The 22,293-nt window shown below is 42.7% G+C and overlaps 1 protein-coding gene and 1 long non-coding RNA gene across 3 annotated transcripts; one reads left to right on the forward strand and one right to left on the reverse strand.

Moving 5' to 3' along the window:
• The first annotated feature begins 3,490 nt into the window (after positions 1-3,490).
• LOC26514445 lies at positions 3,491-6,367 on the forward strand. 2 transcript variants are annotated; one of them, XR_001408893.3, is made up of 3 exons: positions 3,491-4,080; positions 5,665-5,977; positions 6,036-6,367. It is a non-coding gene; the product is annotated as an uncharacterized LOC26514445 (long non-coding RNA). The 2 variants fall into 2 exon arrangements; XR_001408892.3 differs by having other exon boundaries at positions 3,491-3,753; positions 3,975-4,080; positions 5,665-6,362.
• Positions 6,368-17,063: 10,696 nt separating this feature from the next.
• Positions 17,064-18,055, reverse strand: LOC116655850 (chymotrypsin-2-like). The gene is made up of 3 exons (XM_032454399.2): positions 17,793-18,055; positions 17,472-17,734; positions 17,064-17,411 (listed from the first exon to the last, which is right to left on the reverse strand). The coding sequence occupies exons 1-3, from the start codon at positions 18,038-18,040 to the stop codon at positions 17,101-17,103; spliced, it is 822 nt and encodes a 273-aa protein (XP_032310290.2). The 5' UTR covers positions 18,041-18,055; the 3' UTR covers positions 17,064-17,100.
• Between the last annotated feature and the right edge of the window lie 4,238 nt (positions 18,056-22,293).

The raw sequence follows: 22,293 nt of genomic DNA on the forward strand, positions 1-22,293 counted from the left end.
CCAGCATGCAATCATCCGCTTAAAAAAGCGCAAAATTTGTGAAATATGTGCAAATGTCAGGCTTTCAATCCGAATCAATAAACTTTGAATGACACGTAGTCTGACAGTAGAACTTTAGAGGGTTTGGTGCGGAGTGGGTTGGGTTCGGAAAAGGATCGGCCAGGCGAGGATACACATTGTTCCAGCTCTGTGAAATCCACTCGAAATAGTCCCCCCTCCCCGCTCGGTGTCACATTTTGCATGATTTTGCTGACAGGAGTTTGTTTGCTGCCTGTTGACATATGGTGGGGAGCAAAAGTGGGAAAATCAGGGAAAATCGGGGAAAATCCGGAGGCGGGGCCGCAGAGAGGTGATTGCCGTTTAAATTACAAAATCATGAATGGGGCTGAATAAGGGAAAAGGGCAGGAAGCTTCTGGGTTTTGAAATTATAGTGCATTTGTGTTTTGTAATTAGACCCCAAATACCTATTGACGGCCCAGGATGAGAAGGACTCTGTGTGGGCCAGTGTCTGTGTCAGTATGTTTGCAATGGTTTTTCCTGACTGCGTGAGTGGCCTAATGAGGCGACACATTGGCATCAATGCCAGGAGTGGCCATCAAAGCCTAGTCCTTACACGAGTGCACCCTTGAACCTGCTTTAAAAAAAAAAATTGTAGCCACAGTGTTGACACGCAAAAATCTGTAAAATGATCGGCTCAAAATCCTGGCTGGCTGGTGGCAGAAATATAATCAGAACCACTAAATGCACTCAGTGGTTTCAATTTGGTTTTGGTCCTTTGAAGAAGGATCGAATTCGTGGCGGGAATTTGGTTAATGAGGACTCTGCACAAAGGACAATGGTATTATTTTGCTGACAAAGCTCAGCTGAATTCCAAAAACCTACTTATATGGGCTGGCAAAATGTTTCATTTTTAGACACAAGAATCTACACAAAAATGTTTAAAGTGTGGTTGAAAGATATTTCATTTAATGAAAATCAAAAATAACCTTTGAAATATTCCCCTTTTTTGCCATTTATCGTATTTAATTTCTCATATTTTTTTAATAATCAATGCTACCTGCCAAATGATGACTCTGAAAACCCAGCCTTTTGAATTTTATTACTTTTAGTTTCGATAGCATCGCTTTCCTCCTGGCCGGGCAAGCAAATTGACATTTAAGCCGACACATTCAGGACAAAGTCCTGGTCGCACCTCCTTCTCCCTTTCGGCCCCGTTTGAATTGATTTGCGGAAGACTTTGCATCTCTCGTGTTGTCCTTGTGGCAAGGACTCGGCACAAAAAAAGGGAAACTCAGCCGGCAAGTGGCCAAAACACACACACACACACACACAGAGGAGAACACTGGCACATCCTTGGATATATAGTTGGATGAATTGGCAACTGCGATGATGATGATGCGTCAATGCATGCAAATTTGTTAGCCACAAATAAGTTGGGCCCAAAGTGGTTTTCGGGTTTTCCCCAACACAAGCAGATAGTGGCAATTGGTTGTTGCTGTTGCCCAGCTTGGCTGCTGTCAATGGCAGTGATTTACATAATATGGCCAACTCGATGCAACAATTTCCTGTGTGTCCGCTCCCCAAATATTTGTCCGCTCCTGTGTGTTTGCCTGTTTGTCCTTTACCGTTCCTATATACAACATATAGTATGTTGCCCATGTTTTTTTTTCCTATTCTGACAAAAGTTATTAGTCAGCAGGTGAAAAATCAATTCGATTTGGGAGGCAAAGGAGGGCAGAGACCGATGGAGATCGGCAATCAAACAAACATTTCATTATTTTGTCTCTGGTCAACAACTAAACCAACACTTTGCTTTTTGTCATCTGCCAAATGCAAAATTTATTGACAGGCACACACGAATTTTGTGGCTCTTCATTTTGCACATTTCTGGCAATTGGCCTAAACAATTGTTAATAGGATTTTTCCCCCACCGGATTTCGTGTGTGTGTGTTTCCGGGAGTGCGTTTGTGGGCGGAAATTGATTTGGCTTAGAAGAGAAACTCTTCTTAATTCTGATTGCTTTGCGGTAAATCGAATGAAATGCCCAACCACTTGTCACCCAAATTAAGTTAAGCAAGTACCTAAATTTAATTAAGTAATTAATTTATAATCTTTCCCAGCCTGACTCCCTTTTGACCGAAACCAGAAATGTTTCCCATTGTGCTGAGATTTGTTGCATACGCATAGGCGCTTTCTACCCACAAATTTGATGACATGTGTCGGCAACCCAGGCACAGGCTCCTTTAGGCCATGCACCTCCTTTCGGCCCAGTAGATGTCTTGTCAGACGAAGTCATGGTCAATTTTATGCATGTCCCGTGTTGAACACCAGCAGGCGAGAACTATGAATAGTCCGAATTGACAAGTGTATGGGTGGTGGTGTTGTAAGCCCTGAAGGATGTGGTCCTTGTCCTTGTCCTGGGCTAGGGAATGGCTTCCACTTCATGTGATGGACAATGATTGTGGAGCATTCTCGTGCCATTTCCCCGTTTGAATTCGTTTACATATGTAAATATGACAGCGATTGCTGGAGTGTTTCGGGAACTGAAGCCTGTGAATTATTCAAATTCAACTAATGTTATTTGATTATTTAATAGAATTACATAGATAACGAAATCTTGCAGATGACTCGTTTTAGGATACTAAATGTGAGTCTGATATCAAGGCTTATGGATAAAGTTTTCTTTAAAGGGTTCTCCAAGGACTTAATCCAATCATAATCAATATACTTCCATATACTTCCCCCTTTTAAAGTCAGAGCCCTTGACTCGATTACCAGAGTATCAGTCATCGTATATCCCATTCTAATTGGTAAATAAGATTTCGGAGTGCTATTCCTGGTAGTTCCCAACCACCAGGAATAATCTAACAATTTGAGCAGCTATGCTGGTCGGAAAATCCTGCCCGCAATCCATTCACTGCAGGCTCTATTAGGCCTAATCGCAGCTAATTTGGCTGCCACAAACCAACACTCAAGCACAGATACTACACATACACACTGATGCAGATACAGATACAGATGCAGTGGCAGTGGCAGTGGCAGATGCAGTTGCAGTAGATGATGTAGATTCCGGGCCAAATTCACACAGGGAATAGCTTATATTGGTGGCCCAGGAATGGCCCAAAGAGGTGGCAGTAGGAGGAGAGTGCCAGCCTCTTGGACTGCCCAAAACTGGTAACTGCTAACTGGAAACTGGCAACTGGCAGCGGTACAGATGCAATCATAAAATCTGTTCAGGGCACAACCAACTAACTCAGCCATTATCCCCCCAGGATTTGGGCCAGGTCGAAGTAGGGATGGGGCAGCTAAGAAACCCTCTGGCCATGACAAATGCTTGAAAGGCTCAAAGGTGGTCTGGGGTGGTCAGATTCAAGGCTGTTTTTTGAGAGTTGATTATAGAAATCTAATCACAGGATTGTGGATCAGCTATAAAGGTGACTTATTGATGAGGTCAGTAAGGCTAGGTAAGTTATTTCATTGAAAATTTACTTGAAAAGTGATGACTAAGTCCTCTAGAAAACAAAACACGGCCTAAACAAAATACGTCACTTCATTTGGCTATGGTTTTTAACCTATTCCTTATCGAAATGTCAAGCATAGAATTTACAAGCAGGCCTGAACAAGGAGGAGTCCTTGGAGGGTGAGCCCAGTCATAAATGCACGGTTATTGTGGCAGGAACAAACCTCCCTCCCGTCCCCTATTTGACACCAGATTTCTGCAGTGGTCGTTGCTTTTGGACATGCGTAATTAGGTTTGTTGTTGCCACTAAATATGCGTGTCAAGTTTCAAAAGGGGCCAGCCAAAGGATGAGGAGGATATCTCTGTGTGTTCGCTGCCCTGACCTGCCCCGGCTGGAATTGTTAATGTGCTGGACACAACATAGCTGGCAACAGGCAGGGGGCAGGGGGTGGTGCAGCAGTTGCAGCATTTGATGTCTACGTAAATCAGAATGAAACCTCATTTCCGTTGCAGATATTCGCACCCAGTCCAGACTAATTTCGGGGTTTGTTTAAATAATCATGGCCTTTCATCGATACAGGGAAGTCTCCATTTTGACAGCCCATTTGAAGTGGTTACGGTGAGTATGTCTTAGGGGCTTGAAGTATAAGCTGGGATATAAGATATAAATAGGAAGTACTTAGATTAGGTTATCCTTAAAATTTTCAGTTAAACACCTTTAAAAACTCTTTTCTAATTGAAAAAGTAAAACCTTGTTCCTTAAGGACTCGAAAAACCCACAAACAATACCCAGAACTTGAAAATGAGGCCAAATTATTTCGGTTAAACTTTAAGAGATTGATTGTTTGTCTTTAATCAAAAGGCACTCCTCCTTGCAAATTACTTTCTAAGCACTTTCCCTTTGGGCCGGGATTTTCGGTGCGGGAATAAGTTTGGCTTGAACAAGCACTGAGCTGTTAGCTGTTAACTGAAAACTGCAAACTGTAAACTGCATTTGGCTACGATGCCAATTCACTAACACCAACGGAGCGCCCAATTATTTGGCACTTGAGCCGCACTCGGCGAAAATCGCACACTCTCGACGGTCGACTGTACTTGTTGCTTTTTGAATTAAGCGCCCGGCTGAAAGTATGCAACACGAATTTCGCAAATGGCTCAAGCCGAAGCTTCAGTCGAAACTCAGGCAAATGCATTTTCAATTAAACGCCAGCTAAGGGGGTTGGGGTTGGGGTTGGGGTTGGGGCTATAGACGTGATGGGTGTCCTGTAGTTTGTCATTCCATTTGTTGCTTTTTTAATTGAATCAACTTCGGAAGGCATCCTGCGGCACCAGAGAGTCCTAGACCCAAAAAAAAGCCACCCGGAAGCTCTTTCCTTCCAGTAAGAGTAGAAAGTGTTTCATTGCCACTGCATTCCTTCAGCTCTTTTACTCTCCCGGTGCACTGAATGCGCTCTCTTCGGGTCTTCAATTCGCATTCAACCCGCTCTTAGCTGCAGTGGTTGAAAGTGGCGATTGAAAGCCATGACCCTTGACAACATAAATTTCATTGTGTACTTTCTAGGAGAGTGAATCGCAGCTCCCCTATTTTTTCCGACTCTATCTTTGTCTTTAGTTTTTGGCTTAGTTTGGCCAACAAAGGAGAGAGAGCTTGAGGGGAGGGGATAGTGTGATGACTGCAAAAACATGGCACATCGAATTAGTTAATTGCATAAAGTACTCCTGACTGACTGATAGAGCAGACAGTTTGGCTGACAAAGTTGTCTGGCTGTAAACAATGCTGACATTTCGAATTGCCAGGACCAGAGCAGGGCAGAGAGGTGGGGGGTAATCCTGGCAGGAGTTACTAACTCCAGACTAAACTAAATGGCCACTCATTTTGTTTGTTTGCCGCTCACTTTGGCAGTGCGCCCATTTCCGGATAAATGAGTAGAAATTTATGTCTTTCGAGGGTTAAGCGGGGTGGCTCTACCCTCTGGTGGGTTAAAATGGCCAAAAAGTGCTGACAAACAGTAGCCAGTAAACTTGTTATTGCCAAGCTAATCACTTGAATAGTGCGCATTGTTTGGATCTCATTAAAAAAAGTTTACTTTGGTATTCATCATTTAAATTTCATAAAGAATACCCAACACATTTATTATTCATAGTGCTTCCTCATATAAAATAAAACAATTTCCTTTTTTTAATATAATTTTTTTTCTTTCAGCACCCTTGCAAGCTCATAAATTAACCACAGCCTTTAATTAGTTTACTTTATTAGTTCAATCTCATTGAAAACATTCTCGGCATTATATGTTGCAAAAATATTTACATTTCGTTGGCAAAACACATTTCTCCCTGCCTCGACTTTGTTTTTCAGAAATTAATTCTATAAACATGAACTCCATACCGTGAAGGGGAAAAAGTAAAAAAAAATGCAAGATTTTTCACATTTATTCTAACAATTTGAAAAACTGGCACGTCTGACAGCAGCAGGGAAAAAAATTGCTGGAAATTAACTCGAAAAATATAAGCAAGCCGTAATTCTATGTGGCATGACATGTGGAATTACTTAATCGAATTAATTTTTCCAAGCAGGCCACGGCCCGGAAAATTCCCTTAATTTATGCAATGGAATGTCAAAAAAGCCCAGCGATCCGAGCCAATTATTGTGTGGGGAAGTGTCGCAGTCGATTTGGAAGTGGCATGGGCCATTTATAAATGATATCCACTGACAGAGTAAATGCAAAAATAATAAATGCTTTTCGGAGCAGAAACAAAAAAGAGTGCATGTAGATATGAATACTATTAAAATTCAATTACAGTATAAATCATGGCGTATAATGAAGCAGCTCTTGTTCTTAATTTCTACAGGAATGAATATTATTCTGTCGTATTCTGTAGCTCCAATTAGGAGTTAGATAGCTTGACTAAAATAGCCAAATAATTTCAATCATTTTCGGCCATGTCATAGTTCGTCAAGTCGGATCCCAGTCCCCATTCAGTCTCTGCCAGCTCTCTACACCATTCTTTATAATTCTTTTTTGTATTTATTTGTATTATTTCTGAAAATAAAACAAGGCAAAATACTAGAGAGCAGCCACAACAACAATGAAAATAACAATCTTTTCATAAAATCACGCAAACGCCGCTTTGAATAAGCTGGCAGACCTAAACAACAATGCAATTTTTACTGTTTGTCGCCTACTCACAGGACCTCTCATGCTGTCTCGCTCACTTGAAAAAGGACGTGGGGGGGGAGAGATGTGGGGGAGTGCATGCATGTCACTATGCGGCAGACAAGAGCCGGAGCCAGTGCCGGAGCCGGAGCCGGAGTAGCAGCAAAACATTTAAATCAAAATGATAAAGTTGCATACTTGAGTAGAGTTATGCGAGTCCTGTGGGGCACGCGGCAGTCAGGAGCTGGGAAAGCGGCAAATAAATATGAAAACATTTTTTTCTCATTGCGGTCTATGCCAGTCTAGCTGCAACAGCAACACCAGCAACAGAAAAGAAGCAACTTCAACGAGCGTGCAAAATAATATGCCAGCAACAATTCGCAGCTGAATCGCAAGCTCAGCCACAAGAGAAACGCAGTATTGCAAAAAAAACAACAAAATCACCACATTGAAACAGCAAAAATAATAATGAAAGAACCAGAATCAGAATCATTCCTAAAAAAAGTATAAATATACAAAAAGATTCTTCTCTGGTGGCTGCTGTTGCTAGTGCCTTTCGCATTTAAACTCGCTTGCCAGAACTTGCCACAAAGAAATGCTTCCACCTCCGGCCAGCATGGAAGCTGAAAATGGAAAAGAAATGAGCAAAAATAATTAGAGTAGTTGAATGTCGAATAACTTGGTTAATGATATAAACATAAGGCTAATGGCTGATGAGGGGAAGTTCCTGTTCCTGCCCGCATCCAAAAATGCCCGAAATTTGGTTTTAGTACTCATGGCAACAGCCAAAGTGCAATTGGCCAGAAAATTGTTTCAAAATTGGGGAATATATTGTTGAAAATTCTAGAAAATTTTATATAAACTCTCGTGGTCTGTTTGGCAAGTTGGCTTTCAGAAATGGCCAAGTACTTTTGCCAGATTGTTAGTTTTTATAGAAAAATGTGAATTTAAAATATTAAGTTTCTTACTTTTTTGATTATTTTGACTTCCATCGAAATAATAATTTGTACTTGAAGAAGAAATAATTGAATCCTGGAACATAGTCAAGAGGGATCCCTTTTCCATTTGCATTCATCTCACATTTTGTTACCAAAACTCATCCGAAACACCCCCTACCCCTACCCCCCTTGACAAAACAATAGAGACAATTTCTAATGTATTCCAATCATTTTGCTTCCCCATTGTTGTTGTTCGTTTTCATCCTTTGCTGCCTGAAATATTTTTTCGCCCAGCAATCCCGTTGAATTTCTCCCACCACCCTCCCCTTTTTTTTTTGCCATTTTGGTTAACATTGTTTTGGTGACAGTTGCACCCGCATCTCATTCGGTTCGAGCCTCCCTCCCTGCCACATCTTGTTGCAAGGCTCCTCTCCCTCTCGAGTGACACACGGCAACATTTCGCCTTCTGTGCTGTGTCAGTAATTGTTGTTGCCATTTGTTGCTGTTGTCGAGTTGTCATAGTTCTTTGCTGTTTGTTGTTCCTATTGTTGTCATAACTGTTTTTGTTTACGTTGCATGTATATACATTTTTTGTTTTTTTCTGCACTAGAGTAGAGGACGCAGGACTCTTCGGTGAATGTGTGCCATTGTTATTGTTGTTGCAACATAAATTTAAACGTGACATTTAGACACTCGACTGGGGCAGCGGCATCTCCTTCTCTGGATTTGCCTCAAGTGCGCGGTACGCATTGAAATGACTTGAAGAGCTGAATGGCAATGTAACAAGAGGCAAGGGGCAGAGAGCAGGCACTGCGGTGAGGATACTTCATTCTTAACCTCTTCAACTTGTGAACAAAGTCAGTCAGCCTCAGAGTCGACCTCACACAAACACATTTGTCCTCCAATGACACTTGATGGATGGTTCGGAGAGGGTCCTTCGAAGAAGATATTTTTGCCACGAGTAGGACTATGATGGATGGCCCGGCTATTTCAAAATATATATCTAACTCTAAGGCCTATTTGAGATCACATCTTTAACAGATTATGTAAATCTAAAGATATGTTTAAACTCTCCTATATATAGTATGATCCTTGTCCCTTACTTCTCCTTATCTTTTTACTCAAGTTGAGTTATTTCTTCTTTGCCAACACATATATGGCTACTTCTCCAAAGAGTCTTATCGCCTTTTTCCACCGAAATGTAAAAGACAGAAATTCCCTAACCCCGAGAGCCAAAAATCTTTAGAATGCTTTTTGACAGACTCGAGGAACTTACTTAGACGACCTTCAAGTTGCCAGGCAGTTCGTTGAAGGAGACGATGCGACTACGATGATGACTTGAAAACTCTCCACACACAAACATATTCTTGCCGGCTCGGCAACGGTGCGTATGCGTGATAAAGCCGGCGAAACCCCAACATTGCTCATACGTCACGGTGTACACAAAGCATATATGCGCCATGGAGCGCATAGGAGGAAAATCTCGGATCTGGGATGTGGTAACTGGGATAAGGAGCACCCTGAGAAGCAGGGGGAAGTAAAGGACAGAGGAGCGGCAAGGGATGACTTGAGTTGGAGTGCAAGTTGCGTGTCCTTATCGCTTGGCCTCCAACTTTAAAGCGCTCTCAAGTGCACTTAACTACAAAAACACCAGAGCTCCTAGCAACAACAGCTGAATAGCAGTAAACAAGCTTCCACATGTGGCATTTTATTAAAGTTGATGCAACTTAAAATGCATTTAAGCCAGATCCCTGGCTCAGAGCTCACAGCTCACACAGCTCGCAGCTCAAAGAACGTGGCCAACTTTTGCAATTGTGGGACTATCAAACAAAACTTTTGCCAAAGCACAAAGCGCCAACAACAAGGGGGGAGGGGGGGGAGCAAGGAAGGGAAGTGGCAGTGGGCAGAGGGTCTGGGAGTTGGTAGCAACAACCAAAGTGTCATCATGACCAACATCCAGCAGTAGCAGCACCAGCACCAGCAACAGCACCAACAACTATTGCACATGAGTTATTGCATTGTCGCCGGCGTCGTCATGGTTGCTCTTCTTCTTGGCCTTCCTTGTAGCATGCCCCCACCAGTCCCCAGCCCCTTTTGACGCCCTTTTTGGTCTTCTAACCTCTGTAGTTGCATGCCTCTCCGCTTTTGTTGCTGCTGCGGCCAGCGGTTCTTGTTGTTGATGTTGTTTTTGGGTTTTGTCGCGACAGACGGATTTAGTGAAGCTTAGCGCAAAGCAAGCAGCAAAAAATGATTCGGGCAACAGCAGCAACAACAACGTCTGAGGCAACACCAGGACTCACAAAAAAACGGAAGGACGGATGCAGGAAGGATGCTTCAGAGGCAGCTCGACTAATTTAGTACCCGGCGAAAGTGCTCTACAGACTTGATGAATATTAAGGAATTTGATGGAATAATAATTTTCAGTCTTATGCGTCCCTAATCTTCTAATCAGAAGCTTTATGAATAACTTTATCCTTTTTAGATAGAGTGATATCTATCAGATTATACAGGATAGAGACGTCTTAGCCTATATCCCCTTTATAATACTAAGTATCGAAACAAAAAGCAAACGATATGCAAATGTAGAAGTTTGTATGCTCTTGGCTTAGCCTTCAAAAAGTGCGGACACACATTGACTCTCGTCTCGTGCTAAATCTTCTTGCACTCCGAATCCTTTTGCATTCCGACTTTAGCCCCGTCGGGCGTGTCCTTTTGTCCCGCGCTATTTGTTTGCACTTCAAAAGGATTTTAATCAAAGTTTTTCAAGTGGCACACTCTATGGTCCTGCCACACCATACTCTCCACCGCCACCGCCACCACCACCACTCCCTTTTGGCCAGAAATCTATCTAGAGTGAGATTTATCTGGCATCATTCCCTGTGATTTAATTATCATTTCTTTTCGTTTTCGCAGAGCTTTTTGTTTTGGCCAGCACATCAAATTTTTGATTGCTTTTTGAGTGGCTCTAGCTGCTTTTTAGCGCTTTAAACTACGGTTAAACAACTATGGTTAAACTTGCTTTTGGCCGGCCAGGAGAAAAGTGGCCGAGCCGGGCCAATGGATCCTTTTCAGCGGCCACTTCGGGCTAATTCCAATTACCCGCGGGACGCGAAAACTTTTCATTTTCATTTCATTTAATCAGCGACAGCAACAGCCACCGCAGCGGAAAACTTTTCATGTTTGGAAACACTTGCCACTGCACTTTGCTCTGTGGCTGACAGCGTGTCCCGCGGATCTGTTGCCGTTTCCGTTTCCGAAACCGAATTCGAGGCTGGAGCTGGAGCTGGAGCTCTGACCCATGTCCTATGCCCACTTGTAGCCACTTAACGAATTTTGTGCAGCGTCGTTTGTCCAACGGGGAGCCACATACCAAACGGAAAAAAAAAACAAAAATTACAGAAAGGAAAAAAAAATTTTAACGCCTCACTTGATTGACTGCCAGCCGGCACTGGCCATTCTATTCCAAAGAGTCCTGCGAGCAGAGAGCGTGTCCCTGACACGAGGTGAGTGCTTAGGCTGGCGGACATTAGTTCTGGGCCGGGTTTATGGCTTTCCGGGCGGAGGGCGAGTATCATGGCCGGCACATCCACAGACAAGTGTCTGGTCTGTCATTGAGTCCAGTGACTTGACGTTGATGCTGATGGAGTTTGCTCTCAACTAGGATGACAGCCGGAACAGCACACTTTCACAGACCATCCCAAAATTGGCCAATGCACTTTTAACTTAAAAATAGTTACCAGAAAAGAATGGCTTAAATCATAAAGTAATTTGTAATTACAATTCAACAATCAGAATTGCTTTCGCTTCATTGGCATGCGTTTCGGTTACTGCTTTCTGACCTCACAAACTGGCAAAAAATTCGTTAAATAATTGGCTTTTAGCATTTTAAGCGTTTACCCGACCATAAAAAACACCACCTTTCTACTTTGCTCAACCCAAGCCTCGGTGGCATTCCCATTTTACTCTGTGGTGTCCATTAAAGGGAAATTTATGTGAGTGCCAGAAAGTATGCTATGATTTTTTTAACGGAAACAGATATCAGCGCCACCGGAAGTGGCTAATTGTTGTTGTTATTTATACCCTGGCAAGAGAAACAATACTTGAATTACATTTTAAGTTTAAATTTTGACAATTAAAGATTAAAAAATAATATTTTTAATGACAGTCTCTCATATTTTGCTTGTTTATTTACAAAATAATTCTATGATAAGTTCAGGGTATTAATATTTTGAATCCTTTTACCCGCAAACCTTTTTTCTGTGATTTTTTGATTAATCTAAAGCCCAAAAACATTCATAAATATTTGCAAAATGCAAATTTTCGCACATATTTCGCTAAATCGAAAAAATAATAACAAGTATCAATAAGTGAAATGAATGGCTTGATGAAATGATGGTTTCATTGGCTTTTTTTTCTATTTTGCTTTTGAAATTTTTGGTATGTTTTTGAGTTCACTCCCTCCTTCTCCCCACTCCTTCCTTCGAACGTAAACGTAATTAAAAAAGTTCGACTATACGAATCAATAAACAAATTGATTATGCAAATTTAGTGTTTATTTGCATTCGTCGACTTTCCTCGTTGTAACTGCATTTGTTTGAGCGAGTGCGGGCTTTATCTGCCAGTCCGTGTTAGACATTAATAGGTTTTGTTGCCTGGCCCCCGGCCTGGCTTTATTTTAGACAAAATTTATATACATTTAATGCACAATCGATGCGGAAATAAAAAGTGAGTGAAAAAATAGCGCATTGTTTGTTTGTTGTTTGGCGAAAATCAACTGTGAAAGCGGAAACGGAAAGCGCATGTTTTCCATTACGGTTGCCAAGTTTCAAAAGTGCCTGTTCCAATGGCGGTGGGAAAGGTGGCCGCTTAAACAGGGTCCTGGGGCATCGAAAATTTTTATAATTGAGTTATTTCTACTGTAATTTATAGTACGTACTACGTAGTAGCGGCAAAAGCTATAATGAAGTGCGGTTCTCCTCCGCACCTTGTCTGACTGCTCGCTGAACAAATGCATTTTTAATTAAACACGAAACGGCAAACAAAGCGCCCATCACAATACGACAAAGTAAACAAATTAAAACCAAATTAGTGTTCAACAGACATTTTTTTCGCACCAATTGTAAGAGTTTCGTGGTTGGGGTCAAAAAATTCAACAATAATGTAAGGATGGTATGGTATTTCAACCACATTCAAGTTTTTAAAGTTATTTGTATTTATAATACTTTAAGTGGTGGCATTTAAGAGTAAAAAGACATAAATTTAAATGCTTAAAAAATACAATGTAAATTATAATATATAAAAAGCATTAAACTTGCTATATTTAGGATAAATTTCTTAATTTCCATTTCCTTATCAAAGTTTCCATTTCTTGTCACAATATTGGCTTCCTGCCTCACCACTTCGGCGGCAATCTCTTCCTGCCACAATCTGCTCCGCGGCATGTAACCGTCATTATATTTCAGCACAACTATCACCCCCTACGCCCATTAGTGCATCCTGCTCCTTGTGTGACTTCGAAATTTGCTTAAATTGCCTGAGGAGGTCCTGGAGAGCATGCCAAAGACAGACAGGTGAGAAAAGGATGCGGGGAGGTCCTCCCTGAGAGGCTTCTTCGCCTGACAGTTGCACAATGGCAAATTGTTGCATCCGCTTTTCTTTTAGCTTTTTAAATGCAATTTCAACACACACATCCCTATACAGGATACAGCTAAAGGGGAGTGGGGATGAGGGCGTGGCCACCTCGGCTTGCCTTTCGCATTTACATGTTACGTTTGCTGGTGCTCCTGGCACTCCTTCTGCTCCTTGGATCTCATCCTGTTTCCGGACAATGTTGCTGTTGCAGGTTGCTCACCGGCTTCCTGAAACATTGCCTCATCGCTGGTGCAACAAGCCCCTTGCCACTCCTTGCCACCTCCTGCCATGCAACAGCAACAGCTTACGTTGTTTGCTTTCACTTGGCATTTTGTTGTTGCAAGTTCATCCTCCGCCGTTTCCCTGACATCTTCCTCATTCTACTCGCTTTGTCGCCGCAAATTGCCTTTAATTCATTTTCCGCAATTACTCCAGGCCGCACCGAAGTCTGTTCTGTGTGTGTGTGTGGGTGTGAGTGCCCCAGGCGGCTGGGGGAAACTACTCATTACGATGCATATCCCCACCCACTTTAGACTTTTGTCGTAGGCGCATTTTTCACATTCCATTTGCATGCCTTGAGGGCCGATTCCGTGTTTCCATCTGCATAATGATGAGGGGAATCCTCCGACCACCGCCTTTGTGAATCCTGTCACTGTCATTGTGTCTCGCTTTAAGCGCATTAAGTGACCCACCCCCAGTGATGCACTGCTCCTGCTCCTGCTCCAGGTCCTCCTCCTCCTCCTGCTAAGGTCAGCGCTGATCAATGTCAATTGCCGCATGTTGGCAGCTGGCAGCTGTGAGATGGAGCGAGTACTTCACTGCTCAGTCGCATACAATTAACCAGGATCTACGGCTGCTCCAGAAACAGAAACAGGAGCAGAAACAGGAGCAGCAGCAGCCGCAGGAACAGAAACAGAAGTGAAAGGAGCAACCCAGTGCAACAGTCAAGGGACATGCAAAACAAACATTGCAACAACTTGGCAAATGATTAGAGATGCTTTTAAAGTTCTAGTTTTAAGGAAAAATTAATACTTTTTTCTATTTTTTACCATTTTTTATATTAAAATAATCAAACCAGTTTATCTTCTCAACTGCAGGCTTGAAAAATTATTACAGGCATGTTGATTTAAAGAAAACCTATTTAATAACCTGCCAGATGGAAACTGGGCACACATGGCATCCTTCCGCTTCCCTTTTGGCCACTTTGTTTGGCCATTTGGCCATGTATCTGCATCTGGAGCGCATCGCTCATGACCGGCAATGAGATGCGTCGTCGTGTTGCGGGAATTGGAAAACTGTTAACCGTCTGAAGGTTGCCTTGTTGATATACCACCCAGTCCCAGTCCCCCAGTGGCAGGAACAGGGACACGGTATGAAGGAGGCAATGGAGAGAGGGCGTGGCAGTGCCTCACGTTACCGCTGTCCGTAAACTTTGCTGCTTGCCTTCGCTGTGCATTTGGTCGCCATTTTCAATTTACTGACGCTGTCAGGGCCGGAAGACAAATGTGGGTAAAGTGTGTGTCCGTAAATGTCCGAATGTGTTTGCAGTGCACTCTGAGAAATACTTTGTATATAAATATTAGGTATTATTTGTAAAATAAAGTTTGGGCCATACATTTCTAATAAATTCTGAAAGAAAGAGTCTACTTTGTCTTTTGTAATTAAAATACACATCTTATTTAATTAATTATACTTTTTCTTGATTCATTTTTCTCTCTGTATCTACGTGACTTGCTCGTATCTGTGTGTATTCTGTTAGTCTGTGTGCGTGGAGGACCTTGCGTGGGAGTACTGGCATGTTGTGATTGCGGACTGTTGCTTCACTTGAGTGGCGGCAAGTCGCCGACCCAGCTGTCCAACCTCGCCTTTTCCCCCATTCTCGCCACCAGCCACACCCCTCAAGGCCTGGCCTCCTGCACCTCAAGCTCCTCCTGCATATCCTCCCGCAGACGTGCAACAGGGTGCTTATATTTTTCTTTCCTGGTATGTATTTTTCCGTTGTCGTTTCATCCTCCGACACGTTCCACGTTTGTTGCTTGCCTCGTCTGCTGCTCCTGCTGCTCCTACTCCTGCTTCTGCTTCAGTTCAGATGAATCTGATTCTGGTTACTAGTTTTCTGGTACTCCTACTGGTTGGGATTGGAAGTAGTCCTACCACTGGTACTGCTACTGGTACTGGCGCTCTTGTAATTGTTGCTAAAGCAGCAAAACGTCGACGCTGAAATTGCAGCAACTGTAATAACAAAATGGCCCCCGGAGTTCTTCCTGTTCTTCGCTCCTCATCGAGGAGAAACGTTTTTCGGAGTTCTGCCGTGGAGCTCAGTCAGCGAGGGTTTGGAAAATATCTCCAGCTTGACTTATTTTGACTTTGCTCGTCGCCGCCACCCTTTTTTCCCTTTCTCCGACTGCCGCAACTGCCGGCAAAGTTTATTCAACGCAAAATGTGCAAAACGTGCCACACGAGGGGTGAGCGGTGGGCGGTGTGGTGCAACATTTACTGGCATTGCACACTGATTTCCTGTTGCATTTCCGGTCAGCCATCGTTGTAGTACCTCTATTGCACTACTCCCCATTCCGCCCACTCCTGCCACCCCTTGTAGCACATAAAACTAAATCGAATTTAGAACACTTCCAAGGGAAATTGGAAATTAACTAAAAGTGAGTTATTTGCAAGGGAAATTGTTGCCAGTTTGAAGAGGAAAATATGTGCGTTGCACATAATATTAAATTGGGGAAGAATTCATTTTAAACTAGACAATTCGTGTAGATTATATTAACTCATTGAATAGTTAACTAACTAGGACAACTATCCAGCATTTAATGAAAGGATATGCACTTTTTCAGAACTTTTAGGGAACCTTTTTTTCCAAGTTAATAGAGGACATAGAGGACATAATTATTGTTTCGTTAGTAGGTCACCTGTGCTTATACATCTTGCCACATTTGGCTGAGTCCAAGGCATGCCTATAATTTTGTGGCAAGGCTATTTCTTTTTTTTTTGAAAGGACGCCGTTTAAATGTTTTATGAATTTTGGCAAGAAGCCGTCTTTGTGCCGCTTTTCTCCAGTGACTCATCTCCTGCGACTCCTTGTGGCTGTCCCCATTGTCTACTTTTTGTGAACAATGGCAGGTGTCATGCAGGTGGAAACGCTGCGGTTCAAGGCAGCTACCTCGTCGTAGGAGCTAACGGGTTGTGTCCCTTTGTGCATTTTACGCGGAATTACACAGCATAAGCAGCTGACACCCGACCCCACCTCCCCCCAAAATGACCCGACCGCAGACTTGGCTCCAGCCCCCCCTCCCAATCACCCCATACCACTATTGCACCTGCGCCGGCTGCTGCCTTTTGCTCCTCATGGTTTTCCTTCCAAATGCGGCAAATGCCGCAAGCTACTTTGTCTGCTTTGTTGTAGAAGAATCCGCCCCCTCGCCGCACCCCTTCAATCCCGGCAGCCCCCCTGCATTGTGGCCCAAAGGCAAACACAAACCCAAGCAATTGCCTGGTACTGTTCCACCTGCCGGTGCCCCCTTGCACCTCAGTTGATTTAAACTGCACAAAAAAAGTAAACAACGCACACGGCGGGCTCGGGAGGACAACAAAGTGGGTGGCTCCTCGCAGAAAACAACTAAGAAAATGCCTGCACAAAAGTAACTCATAATTAAGGCAAGTCAGCCAAGCGGGCAACTGGATAAGAGGGGGCTGCCAGTCGGCGGAGAAATGAGAAAGGCGGAGTGCAGCAGACGGCCTTTCTTCTGTGTGCATGTGGCAAGTGCCACAGGAGTTGCCTACTTTTAGGCTGCAGCTAGTTCAACCCGGAGCTGGTCAAATGAACCAGTTCACAAAAGTGAGAATCGAAACCAGAGATCGAAAGACTTAACTTCTTTAAATATTATATTTCACGAATTTTATAAAATTTTAATTTAAATTGTGTTTGCCAGCATTTTTTCGAATCCAATCCAGGTATGAAGAAACCCTAGTGTATACAGTTGGATAGCCTAATGAACAATCGGCATTCCCATATGAAGTGATTCCCACCAAAACGGAGTCCTTATCGTTTTTGACAATTAGGGGTCCTCCAGAGTCACCTTGGCACGGTGAATTGTTACTAGGGCCAATGCATATGTAAGATGATGGATTTATTTTATAGGGCTTAGCTATAAGTACGCTGCATTCATCATTCGAAATAATAGACACGTCAAAGTATTTCAGGTGAGTTGATAGTACTTCTGTTGATAATAAAGAAAATTGCTGTAGAAAATAATATTTTTAAATATAAGTTAATTTACTGAATTCGTTCTTTCCCCATCCAGAGGCAGTGGCTAGACTTCCATTGTAGGTAGCAGTTGGTGAAGGTAACTTGGCTGGTTGAATATACTCGTTAAAGTTGACATCGATCGGAAGTTTTATTAAAGCGATGTCGTTGTAAGCTAACGGCTTATACCAGTCCTCATGAATCACAATATCTTTCCTTTTAACAATCAATCTTTTTTTACCAGGTTCAAAAGTATCGTTTGAATATAGGGCTCCAAAAAATATTCGGATTGCATGTCTAATGAAATATGTTATAACTATTAAATATGAGGCATATTATTAAGGACCATACGTACAAATTAGGTTCGTCCAAACAGTGTGCCGCCGTTAAGATTATTCTTTTCGATATTAAAGTTCCTCCGCAAAATATTCTCCAAAGAGAAGGAGCTTCCAAGTTGGACAGTTCAAGACCTTCGTAATACACCTGATATGGAATTGGCTTTTCAGCATATTCACCATTGATAATTCGGTGAAATTCGTTAGAAGCTGCGATTCTGAAAAGAAAGGCAAAAGAAAGTGCACCAACTATTAACAGACCCTTCATTGTGAACTTTTACTGGAGAATATGGATTTTGGCTTTGCCTTTTATACCCAACCATGGTATGGAAAGAGAGATAAGGAATTGCCAGATATTTTACCTTAATAGAAGTAAGGAATTTCAGTTAATTATATTTTTAGATAGTAAGTTTCATTAGGAAAATATTTCTTGAGATACTCTATCTTTCCATTCGTCAAATAACTTAAAAAACGAAAGGGCGAAAATGAAAAGTTGAAAAGTAATTTATGAAAATTTTGTCTGTAATATTTAAATATCCACGAACTAGTGTTGGGCTCCGGCATCTCAACTCTTCCACACAGCCAGTTGCCTTGGCTCAAAGAACCAGAGTCAACCGCCCATGCCCACACCCACGCCCACCCACCGTCTTGGCCAAAGTCTCGGCTAAAGGCTTAGTCGCAGCTATAGCCGTACTATATATATTTTTGATATGCTTCAGCAAACACCTGCAACGTCTCAACAACAATGAGAAATACTTTTAAGCAAGTGAGGCGGGTGGATGCAGTTTTTGGTGCATTAGCGGAGTGCGTTACCCCTTGGTCCTGTTCCTTTTTAATCCTTGCATCCCACGCCAGTGCCCCCCCGCCATTTCAGCTCTGTTTATTGTTTATGTTTTTGGCGGAGTCTTTTTGCCCGGTTTGTTGAAAGAAGGTTATGAAAGGGGGCGAGGATGGGGCCGTTTTTAATGCATGACGGGGGCGAATGCATCCTGTTGCCAGGACGTGCAATCTGCAAGGTCCTGCAAGCCTGTAACTTCTGCCAAATCATGGCAATTGCTTTCTTTTATTGCGCCCATATCCTTGATGTACGAGTATGTGAAAATTATGTGCCCCGAAATGAATATTAATAATGTACGGCGCCGTAATCCATGGCGTATGAGTAACTTTTCCATTAAGCCCGAATCGTTTGTCAATTTGCCAGCACAGATAAATCACCCTGCCCGGCCCGGCCGGTCCAGAAGGATCCTCTTGCCTTAAGCCCAATTAACCCATTAGGAAAGCGGTTGCCATTTGATGCGGCAGGCAGAATGCAATTAAAAAAGACACTCTCCCATCCGCCCATCCCGTGGATGCCGTGGTTGCAAGAAGCGCCCGTGGAGGAGCTCGCAATTTCAGTCTCCTACTTACATTTAATTTTTATGTAAGCATCACAGCCCAAGGATGTAGACCAGGACTGGGAGAAGAACCAGGACTAGGACCACGACCAAGACCAAGACCAAGAAAAGTAATAACTGCGCATTGCCATTATTTATGTTTATGTCCGCACTACATCATCTTCAAATGTCCGCGCGCCTTCTACCGCCTCTGCCCCACTTGCCCCACCGCCCACTTGCGGCTATAAAAAACAAGTGCTTGCAGTTTAGAGCGAGGGGAAGGGGTGGCCTCAAGGATTGGTCCTAGAGATGTTCAGCGTAAAAATTAAAAAGAAAATGCAGTCACTATTTGGAAAATTAAAGGTCATCAATTAAGAACTTCCCAAAATCTGCAATAAGATCTGACAAACTTTAAATAATAATAAAAACTCAATAAGCCTGCCACTTTAAACCACAATTAAAGAATTGTCTTAAACCGAATTATAGGTATAATATTTTTAAAGTATAATATTCAACACCTAATAATATTTTTGACATCCCTAGAGGATCGCTGTTCTTAGACGACATTTAACTGCCGCCGTTGTCAGTACGAGTGCTGTTGAACTAATTTCCGTTGCCCTCCGGCAAGAAGTACGATGTGGCTGATGTTTAAGTGAGTGGGGTGGGGCGGTGGGTGTGGCCCTAGAGTGGGTTTTCCCGGAAGGAAGCCACAGTTTCCTCAACTCGACTCTGGCTTGTAAAAATTGCATTCTTTGCGGCCTTTTCTATTGCTCGAGCATTTGTCATTGAGGCGCTCGCTAATTTGACATAAATTTTAGATGTGCAGTTCAGAGGGGAAATGAAATGTTGTAAAAAAATATATGAAAGTTGTAATGAAGTTTAACTGGAACTTCTATTCAAAATATAAACTGTAAAGTTGAAGTCTTCAACTCCTTGAACTTGTGCAATTAACTTTTTTAAATGAAAGCGAAATCTTTCTCTAAATTACTTCCCGCTTGTTTGAATTTATAACCATTTATTGTAAGTTTCATTAGCAAAAGGTTTGTGGAGATACTAGACCATATCACTAATCATCAACAAAATTAAAGGGTGAAAATAAAAAGCTGAAGTGTAATTTATGAAAACCTTGTCTAAATATATTTAGTTTACCTCGACCAGTTCTGTGGCTCCAACAAATTCAATCCCACTTTTATTCGCTTTCCTCGCACTTAATAAAATTATTTATTTTTGCCGGATAGACATGTTGTAAGGTGTCCGAATCGATTAGGGTCCTGCCCAGGACTTACTTGGCCAAACAAACCAATAAACTCTGTCAGTTGAGCAAAAAAACTTTTGACACTTGAACTCCCAGGGAATCGCAGGATATGTGAGTTTGCTCCACTTTCTGCACTTGAAATCTAAATTCAAAATACAGAGAAATTTCAATCGATGCATCCGTCGGGTGGCGTAGCGAAGATGTTTATGGAATCTCAATGGAAACTATCGTTTAAAAAGCATCGAAATTGAGATACAAAGTGGACACACGCTTCCCAGTGGCAGGTCAAGCGTGGCACGACGGGGACGAGGGTGGGAAAGACTGGGAAAATGTAAAAAGGATATGTCCATTTCGTATATATTTATACTCTGTAACATACTCTGTGTGTGTGGAAGTCTCTTGTTAGCCTTTGACTTTGACAGTAGCTGACCAAATTGGCGGCAAAAAAGCAAAAAGCAAACAAGCTGAGAGGCGAAGAAAAGAAAAGAGTTACTGCCCGAGGGCCATTAAAAGAGTCATGAATGGATGGCTTCAATGGGCGGCGGGGGCGTGGCAAATGAGTAAACCATTAGCCGGGCCATTCTGTAAACTCGGTAATTGACTGGCGCTTAAAGATTGGGCCACCTTTGGAGCCATGGCTACTGGCCTGCTGGCCCCTTTGTGGCGCGTTACACGTGCGTGCCAGTTTAAAATTTTCCGAAATTTTATTCACCGTCCCCCCCTTGCCTCTCTGCCCCTTTGTCCCTTGGGACCAGGGTCCACGGAAAAAAGAAACTAAATAACCGCTAGTTAAGTTTGCTTTGTCATAACTAACAGTTTGCATTTCATTTTTTGTTCGCAGATGTTTTTTTTTTTCGCCAGCTTTGTTGAAATTTTACAAGTCACGCACTGATTTGGCAATTTGCATGCAGCTACCGCTAGATGGCGCCAGCACGTGCGCCCTGCTGGGGGAATCCCCCCACCTAACCCTCCTTTTCCGCCAATCAATATCGGAATTGGATTTGCCACAACGTATATTTTTTTTAATTTTTCGCACGAAATTTTTAATTTAAACTTTTGCTGTAAATTTGCTCACCAATGAGCTTTGAATTTCCATTGCAGTTTGATTAATGCCGGCGTCGCCACGGGCCACGGGGCGTATGCGCAATATGCATACGATATGGGGCCTGCCGAAGGGTCGGTTCGATTGGCATTTTCGCCAAATTAAATATTTTCGCAATGTGTGTCACTCCCCTGTCTGCTACGAGCAGCTCGAGAACTTTCCCTGTTCAAGTATTAATTTATTGCCAATCTAAATGCGAGGATGCATAGAATGCATGGAAAATGGAATTTTTAAAAGGGCGCAGGGTGGATGGGTGGTTGGCCCGCTTTCGGCATTTTCATTTGCATTGTAAGTCGAGCTCCTTTGATGGAAAAATAGACGAAAAATAGTTCCTGGCTATATAGAAACTGAAATTATTTTAAGATTTAATAACAAGTGTGTATGCGTAACCCATAAATTTACTCAGTTTTTTATATATTTTTTTATCTTTTCATTAACCCCGTCTCTGTCAATCGAGCAATGTTATCGACAACCGTCGCTTGAACCCCACAGGGATTTCTAGGCTCCCTCCCTGTTCGGTAGCTCCTTTGCATACCGCTCAAAAAAAAAAAAAAAACCAACTTTTTCATGCTCCATTGTGTTATAAATATTCATAAAGTGCCTCGCCATTTTTCGTTGCGACCGCCGCAACTAAAGCCTTGATTTCTTGCATTTTGCTATATGTTGCCGTACTCCCACACACACCGCCACTCACACACGCTTGCCAGTTACCAATACCTAGCCAATATGGCTGAAATACCCCTCCAGCCACCCAGTCGCCCAGTCGCCTCTTTGGGTGCCCAGCCGCCCCC

Source organism: Drosophila ananassae, chromosome 2R, assembly GCF_017639315.1.
Source record: "Drosophila ananassae strain 14024-0371.13 chromosome 2R, ASM1763931v2, whole genome shotgun sequence".
NCBI lineage: Eukaryota > Metazoa > Arthropoda > Insecta > Diptera > Drosophilidae > Drosophila > Drosophila ananassae.

What these genes read in the sequence shown, in the direction of transcription:
- LOC116655850 (XM_032454399.2), bottom strand. Translation starts at nt 18,040, where the DNA reads ATGAAGGGTCTGTTAATAGTTGGTGCACTTTCTTTTGCCTTTCTTTTC. An exon ending in TGTTTGGACGAACCTAATTT is followed by an intron (nt 17,735 to 17,792) that starts GTACGTATGGTC and finishes ATATTTCATTAG; the next exon opens with ACATGCAATCCGAATATTTT. An exon ending in ATGGGGAAAGAACGAATTCA is followed by an intron (nt 17,412 to 17,471) that starts GTAAATTAACTT and finishes TATTATCAACAG; the next exon opens with AAGTACTATCAACTCACCTG.